The sequence below is a fragment of the Lissotriton vulgaris genome, chromosome 7, assembly GCF_964263255.1.
Source record: "Lissotriton vulgaris chromosome 7, aLisVul1.2, whole genome shotgun sequence".
Taxonomy (NCBI): domain Eukaryota; kingdom Metazoa; phylum Chordata; class Amphibia; order Caudata; family Salamandridae; genus Lissotriton; species Lissotriton vulgaris.
In genome coordinates, this window is record NC_141695.1 from 1,643,932,417 (window position 1) to 1,643,944,717 (window position 12,301).

The window sequence follows — 12,301 nt, forward strand, 5'->3', positions numbered from 1 at the left end:
GCAGCCACATGGTCTACCACACACACATTTACAAACCATTATTGTGTTGATGTGCACTCCAAACAGCAGGCAGCTGTAGGGCAGGCTGTTCTAAAAACACTTTTCCAAACTGCTGCAGCTGACACGGGCGGCCGCCGCTAATGGAGGGACTGCTATGTATTCTATGCACAGATATGAATTCAGCAGCCCACATGCCTCGAACCGAATATGCTACTTACCAGTATGCATCTGTTCTTGGCATGTAGAGCTGCTGACATTCATATCGCCCGCCCTCCTCCCCGGCGCCTGTAGCAGCTGCAGAATTCACACATACTTCCAGCATGGTCATCATTCACTTAGTTTGACTCCATCTTGGTCACAATGGCTAAAAACAATCTGAGGATGGAGTCGATGCCCATGCGCACTGTAGTCCAGGAGAGGAGCCACCTATCTCGTGATACTTCGAAGACTCTTCCAGGACAACAATGTACAATCATCCCGACCCAACACTAGGTGGCGATCTATGCACAGATATGAATGTCAGCAGCCCTACATGCCAAGAACAGATGCATACTGGTAAGTAGCATATTCGTTACTTTCCTTCGGTCCCACCTTTTATGGTAGATACTCTTAAATAGCTGCGGATTTCTTACCAATCCTCAGATCCCCTCTGTTCTGCAAAGTGGCCTTATCCACCTAAAAGGTTCCTTGTAGGCCCTTAGAATCTGCACACTGGTTGAAAACCTTCTGTCGTGGCTCTGCTCTTCTGGCATAGAATTAGTCTCAAGGTGACATCAGCGTGCTGGGGTGTCACCTATATAGGCACCGCACAAGTCTTCAGATACTTCCTACTGGCTTGCAGGGGTACTGCTCAAAATTTTTCCTATCCAGTCGGACGGCTGAGAAATATTCTAAGGTAAGGAGGAAAATGTGGCCAGTTAAGTTTCTACCAAATTAGGCATTACCAAAGGTAAGTAAGTTTTTCATTTTCTAGTTTGTCGGTTTGTGGTAGTTAGTAGAATGTGTATGAGGTTGGAAATGTGTGTGGTGAACGTGCTATGCCAGTATTTGGGTCACCTAGGTCTCTGATGTTGTGAGAGTGGCTGCATGGGGTGCCATGTGAGGTTTCAGTGGAACGGGAGTTCTGGCCTGAACAGGCATTGCCGTTGTTTGTGTTAGCCCATGGCTGGGGATTCCCTGAGAAGTTAATTGCTGAAGGCACAAAGATGTTACTTCGTGTAAAGTGGATGATCGAAATGCAGTGTTGCCACTTCTTTTGGAAGTGGAGATTTAAGTCCCCGTGCAACGCTACTTATTTTGATCAGGATTTTAGTCAGTAACTTGATGTTACTTTCTTTACATATGAATGATGTTACTTCCTGTGGAAATGCATGATGGGGAATTCATTTTTTATTGAGATGTCATATGTAATCCTATGTTCTGCAAAAACTATTGTAATTGTTTTTCCTGAAATTGCATTTGCAGTCCTAGGTGAGGGACAGGTTTACCACTTGAAGCAGTTGAAGTAAGAAGGGTTTCTGTGTTTTTTTGTAAAACATTTTTTTAAATTAAATTCAAGGACGTTGGGAGTAGGTGAAAATACTCAAAATCCCCAACACCTTTCAACATTTATATATTTTGGAATGCAAAACTGTTTCGTCTGTTATTAGAGCACCATGTGGTGAGAGCACACATTGCTGTTCTCACCTAGTGCTAACTTAGTGTTTGTGTTAGTCTCTGTTGATGTATACCTTTCACTTGTTTACTTTCTAAATTCACATTATTTACATTTTGTGTGTTTTTAGGTAAATGGGAAAGAATCGGATGATGAAAATCTCAATAAATCCGAAATAAGTCAGGTCTTTGAGGTTGCACTTAAAAGAAATTTGCCAGTGAATTTTGAGGTATGTTCAAATCTGCTTTGTGACTGCATTTATTCAATATGTTAACAGTCCCTCGTAAAACTCTTGCCGCCATCTTTGGATAGCAGCCTACTTTGTTTGCCCTGCTCGTCCTGCCTGTTTGCACCCTTATCGTTTTTGTATTTCGTGATATATTCAACTACTCGTTTTACTTCAGCGCCTTCATGCGCGGGGTGCCGCATGTCTCGGTTTTATTTTGAGCAATAGAAGGGATGGTCCTCGTATTCCTGCTTTCTTTAGGAGCGCGGTCCCGTGCTATATTTTACGTGCATCTTATTTTATTTCGCAACTGCACTGTTCGCCTCCATCGCTGGTCTCCTCCTAGTCTCGTATGCCGATGCGACTAGGAGGAAAATAAAACCGAGACGTGCAGTACCCCGCGCATGAAGGCGCTGAAGTAAAACGAGTAGTTGAATATATCACGAAATACAAAAACGATAAGGGTGCAAACACTAGGGAAGAGATCATGCAAGATAAAGAAATACACGATCTAGAACGTGAATACTAGAGCATACGACCAGCAACGATTCAGATAAACAAAAGAGCCCTGATGAGAACCCATAAAGTGAGAGGAATGGGTTCGAAACGTGTCTGCTTTTGACTCAGGAATGCATTCATTTGCAGTACATTTAATGACTTTGAGACAAATTGGAATGCATTAATTTGCTGTTTGTAAATATTAGTATTTAAACGTTCACTTTGTCCTTTCTTTAGTTAGAGATCATTTATGTGAGTCTAATTGTTGATCAAAAGTAAATATGGTGTTCATATATGTGATGTCAATTCATGTGGTGTTTATATATCGAATGTGGAATGTAATCAGTTATGAAAATGTATGTTGAAATTGTTGAATGTATCGAAGTGTCTTTTTTGTACCTAAAACTTTGCGAATGTAATGAAATAAAAAAACAAAAAGGTATTAAGTAAATATACCAAACAGACCATATAGTAATTCTGGTTTGTTTTCCTCAATTGAGAGGTGTCAAGTAAGGTGAAGTTGGCAATTATTTTTGTATACAATTTATTGATGGCCCAGCCGACTTCATGGCCAAGGACCTAACTCATTAGGGTAACAAATTTGATATCCAACAGGGTCGATTGGTCTTCTTGCCCACTGGAAGAGGGCCCGCACTTGGAGCACACAAGGGAGGAAAGGGAGTTAAGTAAGGTGTTAGGCACTCATGCCCTCACACACAATATGGACTTGATTAAAGTGGGGGAGGATAGATTGGCCCATCCAACTTTCAAAGGTAGAGGCTGTGATTCTTTTATTGATTTTGTTTTCGTTTCCAACACGCTAAAACGTTGGATTTTAAGTTTTAAGATACATGTAAGCATTTTTAGTGATAACAATCCTTTGGTCATGTTACTTAGGGACCTAAACCCAATCAAGCACTCTGTACGAATGGGGGACAGTGGTAGGATAAGTGCGACTGATCAAGGAAGCTCAGATGGTCCCAGATTGAGGGTGAAGCCTTTTATAGAGCCTTAATTGCTGATAAAGAACAGCAGGTTTGGAAGTGCTTAAACCTAACAGATGATGGGGCAGAATTGGTCAAAGCCTTTGAGGGCAGCGCCCAATATATTGATGGCCTACTCAGGAGTAGAACTAACAAAAACGGAAAGGAGGATCATAGGTGGTTTGGCCATTAATGCTCCTTTGCCCTGAGGGAGCTGAAGTCCGCTCTAAAAGCTGTCCCAAAAGCTAAGAAAAGGGTGTCCACATGTAGTGCCCTCTATAAATAGGCAGTAAAACGACGCAAAACCTCCTTGCAACAGCAGGCGTGGGAGAATTTGAGGGAAGCGGTCAAGTCTAAGAACTCTACCGCCTTTTAGAAAGTCATAAATGACCCTTGCTTCCAAGACGCAAGTAGATCAAAGGTAGCAAATCCTGTCCTGCCAGAATCTTGGTATGAGCACTTCGACGGCCTCTCCAATCACGGTAGGTCCGATGACCCGCCAGAAGCAGAGGCGGGGGGAGGGACACCCAGACAATATTTTCCATGGGCGAGATAATGGTGAGCATTGAGGGTCGGATAAGGAACAAGGCCCCGGGTCCCGATGGGTTTCCCCCAGATCTTTTCTTGAGTCAGGTAGAACTTTGGGTGCCCATATTGACTAGGGTCATTAATGTAGCAGTAGAATCGGGTATGCCTGCATCTTGGTCCACAGCTACAATTGTCCCCATTTTTAAATAGGGAAATAAGGACAGCCCATTATGTTACTGCCCTATTTACAGAAGTTAAAGTCATAACTGACCTTACTCTCCGAAGTGGTAGCTTGGTTGAGCAGTAAGGCTGTACCAGAGGACAATGTAAAGCATTTGTTGTACACACTGTCAGCAAAAGGGTTCACACACTCAAGAACTGAACTCCAGGCCAATTGTTATATCCTCAGATATTGTGTTTTTATTTTTAGAACCAACAGTTATAAAAATATACTTTTCAGGTGATGAGTACTCTCAGGTAATACTTAGTAAAGGAGCAATATAGTTTGTGCACGCAGTGAATACAGTATAGGTAGTAAGCAACACAATCCTAACACACACTATAGCATTGAGCTCAATGGATTCAATTACAGTAGATTACTTTATGGGTTACTTTGGAGGTTCTAGGACTAGGTCTTAGATTCAGTCCTGGGGTCTAAGCTGAAACCAGATTAGCAAAAACGTTTTAGTTACTGTAGTGAATTTTCATGAATATAAAGCTGTTTTAAAAGTTAACACTTAGAAATTTTTCCAGGTAAATCTCACAATGTTTGGGAGGAAATTCAGGCTGCAGGTAAAGTACGATCGCGTTACTTTTGTAACCCAGCACTGGTCTCCTAGGGCCAGCTCTGGGGGCTTAACTCAAAACAGGTAGGTAATTGCGTTTCAGTATTTCGTATGATTTTTAAAGAATATTTGCAGTTTTCAAAAGTAGACACTTAGAAGAAAGTTCATAGAAAAGCAGACAATGGGTTCCTATGGAGAAAATACAGATTACTGATAACCCCACTAGGGATTACTTTTGTGGTTTAGTACTGGGCTGAAAGGTACGGTACTGGCTTCTCCCCTGATCCCAGGTGAGTACTTCGGAATTCGGGTTTTGGCTGATTTTATAGGAATAATATCAGTTTTCAAAATTTCACACTTCGAAAATTTTCGAGTCAAAATGGGTCAATGTTATCCAACGGCAGATAAGTGAATTACCGGTTTCCAGGTGAGTACTTGGTTGTTAAAGTCAAGGTTCTGGGCATAGACTTAGGGGTCCCCCAGGGTCCAGTAAGTACAGTTAGATAGGTCCCAGCGGCCCAGGGGCGGCCGGGTGCAGAGATAGGTAGGCCCAATGATATCCAATGAGGGAAAGGGGGCCTTCGGTTGGTGGCTGCTGGCTAGCAGGCCACGCGGCTCTGGGAGCTGGGCTCCTGGTCACTTGCTCACGGCAAGGGGGGAAGTAGGATAGGACAAAGAGGTCACAGCAAGCGGCACTCGGGCGGCTGGGTGCAGCGTGCTTTTGAGCCGTCGGGCGCTCAATGTTATCCAATGAGGATCTTGAAAAGGGAACACAGGCTGCAGGGTCGGGGACAGAGACTCTCCAGGGGCGCCCAACACTTCGAGAGGTATGTTGGGATCTTGGACCACAGGTAGGTACCCCAAAGGGAGGTACAGGGGGCTATAGGGCGCCGGGTGCAGGGGTGTCTTTGGGTGTCGGAAAAGCTTACCCTCAGCTGGTCGCGGTTGGGGGGCTCCTGGTTCTAAGTTTGTAGGCGTTGGCTGGTTCGTCGAGGAGGGTCTTTGGGCACTGGACTTCCGGTCCTAGTCGCTGTGGAGACGTCCTTGTGGTCGTGGTTCGGGTTGGCCCGGCCTGGGCTCAGGGGCGGCCGGGTGCAGAGATAGGTAGGCCCAATGATATCCAATGAGGGAAAGGGGGCCTTCGGTTGGTGGCTGCTGGCTAGCAGGCCACGCGGCTCTGGGAGCTGGGCTCCTGGTCACTTGCTCACGGCAAGGGGGGAAGTAGGATAGGACAAAGAGGTCACAGCAAGCGGCACTCGGGCGGCTGGGTGCAGCGTGCTTTTGAGCCGTCGGGCGCTCAATGTTATCCAATGAGGATCTTGAAAAGGGAACACAGGCTGCAGGGTCGGGGACAGAGACTCTCCAGGGGCGACCAACACTTCGAGAGGTATGTTGGGATCTTGGAGCACAGGTAGGTACCCCAAAGGGAGGTACAGGGGGCTATAGGGCGCCGGGTGCAGGGGTGTCTTTGGGTGTCGGAAAAGCTTACCCTCAGCTGGTCGCGGTTGGGGGGCTCCTGGTTCTAAGTTTGTAGGCGTCGGCTGGTTCGTCGAGGAGGGTCTTTGGGCACTGGACTTAGGGTCCTAGTCGCTGTGGAGACGTCCTTGTGGTCGTGGTTCGGGTTGGCCCGGCCTGGGCTCGGCTGCTGCAGAGTGGGCTGGTCCGGAGCATCCTGGTGGGCACCAGGTGGGTTGTTGCAGCAGAGCCTCTGCTGATGGGAGTCGCAGTCTTCGATAGGGTCAAGGGCAGGCAGGTCCTCTGGGTGTCTCAAGGTTGCTGTCCGGTGAGGTCGCTGGGATTAGGCAGGAGCAGGTTCCAGGATCAATAGGCTGGTAGGGCTGGGGCCAAGTGAGTTGTTGCTGTCCTGTTAGCAGCTTCTTTTCTTCCTCCTCCTTTCCTTCATTCCTTCCTTCCTTCCTTCCGGGAGGGGGGCAGGAGCCTAGATGGGATTGGGCAGGGCTCTCCCATCTACAAGATGGCCGGAGCCTGGAGTCGTGCTTCACCTCTCCTCCTCTACCTGAGGGGTGGAGTTGGCACACCCTCCTTCCTGACGTAGTTTTTCCTGACAGTCTTCCCGCCAGAGTGGGGTAGAACGGATGGGGGGCCAGTTGCTGGGAACAGCAAATGGTTTGGAGAAGCTCTGAGGCGGTATGCCTTTGAATCTTCCCCTGTCCTTCCTGGGGGAGGAGACCTAGCACCTCGCCCAGGATGTGCATTGTTGCAGGCCCAGGAGAGTGGGGGGCTCTCCACCCAGTGGTCCAGCAACATGTCTGCTGTGTGGCAGCCTCTACAGCCACTCGGCCCAGACGTGAATTGTAGGTTCGGGTTTTGGAGGTCATCTCTAAGATGCCCTCTCGGGCATCCTACATTAAATCCCACACTGGGATCAGTGCGGGTTTAATGTGCTGAGAAGTTTGGTACCAAACTTGTCAGTCTTCAGTGTAGCCATTATGGTGCTGTGGAGTTCGTAATGACCACCTCCCAGCACCATATACTCTTAAATGGCATCACTGCACTTACAGTGCCCAGTAATGGTGCTGTAGGGGCACAGGGCTCATGCACCTCTGCCCTCACCTCTGGCATAGGGCACCCAGCTAGAGGGGTGACTGAAGTATGCCAGGGCAGTGGGGTCTATGGACATGGCACACAGGGATGTGTGCCATGTCTACTCTTGTTTTAGTTCTGCATTTAGGCACTCAGCCTGCAAAGGCAGCGTGTGGGTGCCAGGGTGCAGGGCCTCTGAGGGTGGCACAATAAGTGCTGCAGCCCTCAGGGGTCTTCTCTGGTCACCATGCCCTGGGTACCTAGGGTACCATTAACTAGGAGCTGACAGGTGGCCAGAGATGCCAATTGGGTATTTTGTTTCAGCATAGCTTTTCTTTTTAGGGAAGGAACACAGGCCCTGGGTTCCTGATTGGCAGGGACCAAGGGCACACTCAGTCTAAGCACATCAGCAGTTCAGAAAAAAGTGGGGGCATACCAAGGCAAGAAAGATGGCACTTTCTCGCTGCTATTTTTAAGCAGGCAAAGGTGGCCCTACTGTTCCTGAAGCTGTCCACAGAGGTTTTAACACTTTTCTGTACTGTAAACTTTTTAAGGTCTGCAGTGAGACTCAGAAACACAAGAGGTGAGGGGTGAACACATATGGTTGCAGCATTGGCTTGTTAAAGGTCCTAGCAATGAATTTGGCATGGGAGGGTATTTTTAAGCAAAAAGGGATTAATTATTCGTGCATTTTATGTGGCCCATTTTATATGTTACCCCTTTATTAATTTACGGCGACCTATTCAAACCCAGGACTATTTATCTATGACCCTACATAAGAATGGTATTTTTATAAATTGTACTTCTATGGTATTGTGTTTTATGCCGAATAAAGTATATTAAATACAAATAAATAAAAACTGAACTTTGTTGCTGCTGCACTTGCACAACTAAATGAACATGCATGATTATACTTGCAGTGTTTCCAATATTCAGTGAATGGTCAGTGTAATAAATCTCTTACTGATGCCTTCATTGCTGAAGGCACTCTATAGCCTCAAATTTCTAAGTGGACTGCCCTGATCTTTACGTTGAACTGTAACTCTCTTTTAACAACATAGTTACATGTCGTTTAGCAGGTGAATGACCACTTTTGTGACATTGTTCTTATTGCTATCCTGAAGCACTAGGGACCTTCACTCCGCATTTTACCATGCTATCATTACAGCTCTGCAAAAAACGATATATTTTCTGCAATTTTTAAAATAAATGAAATCATTTATTGTGATGAGAATCTTTTTAGTCAGAACCTCAAAGCAGCAGTTATTCTCCTTCAATCTTCCTCCCGAAGTTGATGTGTTTCTGGCAGCCAAGCCCCCATATACGAAATCATGGTATATCGGGTGCTCAGACAAGTTTTTGCCTTGGTGCGGCATCTGTCAGACTGACCCTCTACAAGCTAAGCTGTCGGAAGTGTTTTTTGTTTCCTCATTGACTCCGCAAGGACTTGCGTTCAGCACTGTTAAAGGCTATTTGTTGGCTCTTTCGCCTTTTTTATGGGTGCTGCATCAGCCTTCAATGTTTAAATCACCTTTTGTAATGACAGTTCATAAAGGTTTACTACATATGTTTCCACTAAACCCTTTTGTGATGCCACAGTGGTAACCCCTTTTGTGATGCCACAGTGGTACTTGAATTTGGTTCTCACTTTAGTGATCTGTACGTCATTTCAGCCAATATAGACTTGCGCACTACGTTTCTCTGCCTTGTAAAAAGGTTTTCTAGTCACAATCTCATCATCTTGACTAGATAGTTAGCTGGAAGAGTTTTTGGTCCAGCCACCCTACATGACATTTTTTCCAGACAATTTGGTGTTGAGAACTGTAGCTGCATTTCTCCCAAGTAAGTCACACCTTTTCAAGTCTGGCAGGCTATCACTCCTATGACTTTCTTTGCCAGTTCCAAGAGAAACTCTATTGTTTGGACCCTAAGAATGCTTCCGTTTCTAAATTGATTGTACCAAAGTCCATTGGATAGATAATCACCTCTTTGTGGGCTTATTAGAAACAAAGAAGGACAAAGGCAGCAGAAAAGAACCATCTCTAGGTTGATAGTTCTTTACATAAAAATCTGCTGTTCGCTAGCTAAGAAGCAGTCGCTTGAAGGATAATGGGATAGTCTCATTCTAGCTAAAGCACACAGAGAGTGTCTGTCCTTGGATATATGTTGAGCTGCTATGTGGGCATCAGTTACATGTTCCTTAGTGTGGTGCCCATGCCCCCCCATAGGTCCTGAGCGCATGTGCCAGTGGAACCACCTAAGCTGTACCCTATTGAAGTGGCCCAACTAGGCTGAAACTGGTTTTGGGTTGTTTGTGTTACGGTTCAGAGAGGACCTTGCTTGGTACACATACTTTCCCTCACTTTTTTCTCTCTTGCTTTCTATTTCTCACCTCTGATCTTTCTAATTTTACTCTTCTGGACTTCTGACTTTCTCTCTGATCTCTTGATTTCTCTTTCACTTTCTCTCCGCAATCTTTCTAGCTTTCTCTCCAACCTCTCTCGCTCTCCTTCGCTTTCTCACCTGATATCTCAATGTTAACCTGAAATTAATATGTAAGCGGCTTTTGCTGGGTTTCTAGGTACTCTTGGTCTAAAAGAAGCGTTTTAGATAATTAATTTTACGCATGGAAACTGTGGGTTTCTTTAAGCCAACATAGCAAGATATTATTAGTTTGTTTTTTCTTATGCTCTGTGTACCCGTGTTATAGCCGATAGGGATGTATCAATCACTACAGCATGTGCAAAAGAACACTCATTGTCAGTTTAGAGATTGGAAGTAATACCTAAATGAAGAGAATATTACTACTTCTGTTTGCTGGTCTGTTAATGATTTTGATGGATAAATGTTCCGGGATATTCCTGACATTGATAATATCCCGTTCAGGTGTTAGACTGGCCTGAAAATGTTTTATAAACAACTTCTTTCTAGCGAGCAAGTGACATCATGCTACTTCATTTGGAGCTCCACCTACTGGACACGATGACATTAGTGTATAGTAAGCCCCAGCCAGATCACCTGTGTCAGTTTCTTTTTCTCTGCCATATTATGGATCCTGAACGCTGTTGAACAATGACAATTAATCAGCTTTACACAGCTACTAGGTCAAATACCTCTTTCAAATTTTCAGGGTTCAAGCCCTTATGTAGGAAAGATTTATCAAACTTGGGCAACATCTTCCTGTTATAGTGCTTCTCAGATGGTGGCTTTGCAGCAATCATGTCCTCTGATGGTCCCGAAGGCCATCCGGGAGCGGGAAGCCAAGTTATTTTTCACCAGACGGTCTAATCTTTAATGAAGGGGCCCACCAAAAGATATGATAGTATGTAACCAATCAACGTTTTTGCAGTTTTAGGATTAGCAGGTCCGTGGCCTCACCTCCTGTAAAAACACTGACTGAATAAATATTTATAATCCATTACAGCCGCCCAACTAGAGTGTTCTGACACTCTAATCCGACTATTTTAGTTTCACTTGGGTTATTAAAATAATCAGGACTTAATTTTTTGGCAGAAAGAAAGGTATTTCATCCCATATCTATTACTTAGAGGAAGAATGTTCTAACTGTTTGTAGAAAGATGAGAGATGTATCCACTCTGCCCAATCGTCCTCTACCTCCCTTCCTGAGGTTGTGTGTTAAGTCGGGCAGTAGGGAGTGATTCAAGATAGAATCATAGAAGGACCATTGTCATTATTGGTGCTTTATGACAAATGCAGAGCGTCCGTCTTAAAAGTCATCCTTTTCTTAAATTTTTCTAAACCAGTGCTGGCCATGGATATGTCCAAAAATAAAGTGATGAGTGAGGATTCCCTGCAGAGCTCTGGCAAAACTGTTCTGTTGGCTAATTTGGTAGCAGTGCCAAGATGCAAAGAATTGCAATAGTTTAGATTAGAGTATTACCTCCTGTCCACTATTTGACGATGTTCAGTAGGGAGCCTCTTCAGTACTTTACACAGCAACTGCAGGTGGGCAAAACATACACAGCAATTGCAGATGGGCAAAACAACCAGAGGTCAGGTTAATTATCTGCAGAACAAAAAATACGATAAAGTTGACAAAGTCAAATTTCTTGACAGAAGATGTTTGTGGGAAGCTGGCATGGTTCTTCTTGCCACCAACGAGAAGTCCAGATGGAGCTGAGCCCACCAAAAATTAGAACCTCTGATTTATCGCCTTTCAGGTTTAAAGAATTTTCTGCTATCTAGCGATTTCTGTCACAAGATCCCAAATGGTCAGTGATTGCCGATTATGCTTGTCTGAAAGAAATGATCTGTGTATTGTGATCATATGATTCCAGATGAAGATAAGAGAGCAAATAAGATCCATTAAAGGGGAAACTGATGCAATCCAGTACATGAGATAATCAGGAGAAAGGAGGAAGATGGACAAATTAAGATCAGAAAGAAAAACTGTGCAAGGGCCAGAGCTTGAGTCTCAGTATTCACATGTATCAAAATAGTATGAGACCGAATCAAGTGCTGCACTTAAATCAAAAGAAACAAGTGCTGGTTTTCCACCTTGATCAAGAGTCTCACATAAAGATCCAAATAAAAGTGCCAGTTCTGTGTTATGAAATGCTCTAAATCAAAAGTTAGATGAGTCCTGCAACTTGATGAAATAATAAAATGAGAAATTTGTCTTTTGAGATAATGTTCTAAAGTTTTAGAATGGAGTGGCTGATCAGAAATAGGCCGAAAACTGCAGAGAACCAGTAGATGTGCTAATGATTTTTGAGTAGATGAACTAACTGTGCATGTTTCAAGCTCTAAGGAACCAGAGCAGTGCTGCGAGACCTATTAAAAGAACATGTTCAAATACGTGTACCTTCACTAAACTCTAGGTATAGAATGTGTTGCAGGCATGGATCTAGATATGAACCAGAGTTTCTTTGACAAAAATGTTGCTCTGTCCTGTAAGTAGAGGACCACTCATCCCACTAGACAAAGAAGCACATTCTTCTGTTAGACTTACTGAAAAAAGTCTTAGACCTGGCATCCTTGGTGTGGTTGCCTTAACATTTTTGCCTTCTGAACTCCTCACTTTGCCGACTTTGTTTTTGCTGGGCTTAGGTCTCTGCTTACT

The 12,301-nt window shown here is 44.5% G+C and overlaps 1 protein-coding gene across 4 annotated transcripts in view; it reads left to right on the plus strand.

Moving 5' to 3' along the window:
• Window positions 1-12,301, plus strand: part of STAU1 (staufen double-stranded RNA binding protein 1) — a 576,538-nt gene that overhangs the window by 186,016 nt on the left and 378,221 nt on the right. For all 4 annotated transcript variants that reach the window (XM_086932622.1, XM_086932620.1, XM_086932621.1 and 1 more), the window contains one exon: window positions 1,785-1,883. In XM_086932622.1, coding sequence (XP_086788748.1) covers window positions 1,785-1,883 — 99 coding nt within the window. The remainder of the gene's footprint in view (window positions 1-1,784; window positions 1,884-12,301) is intronic.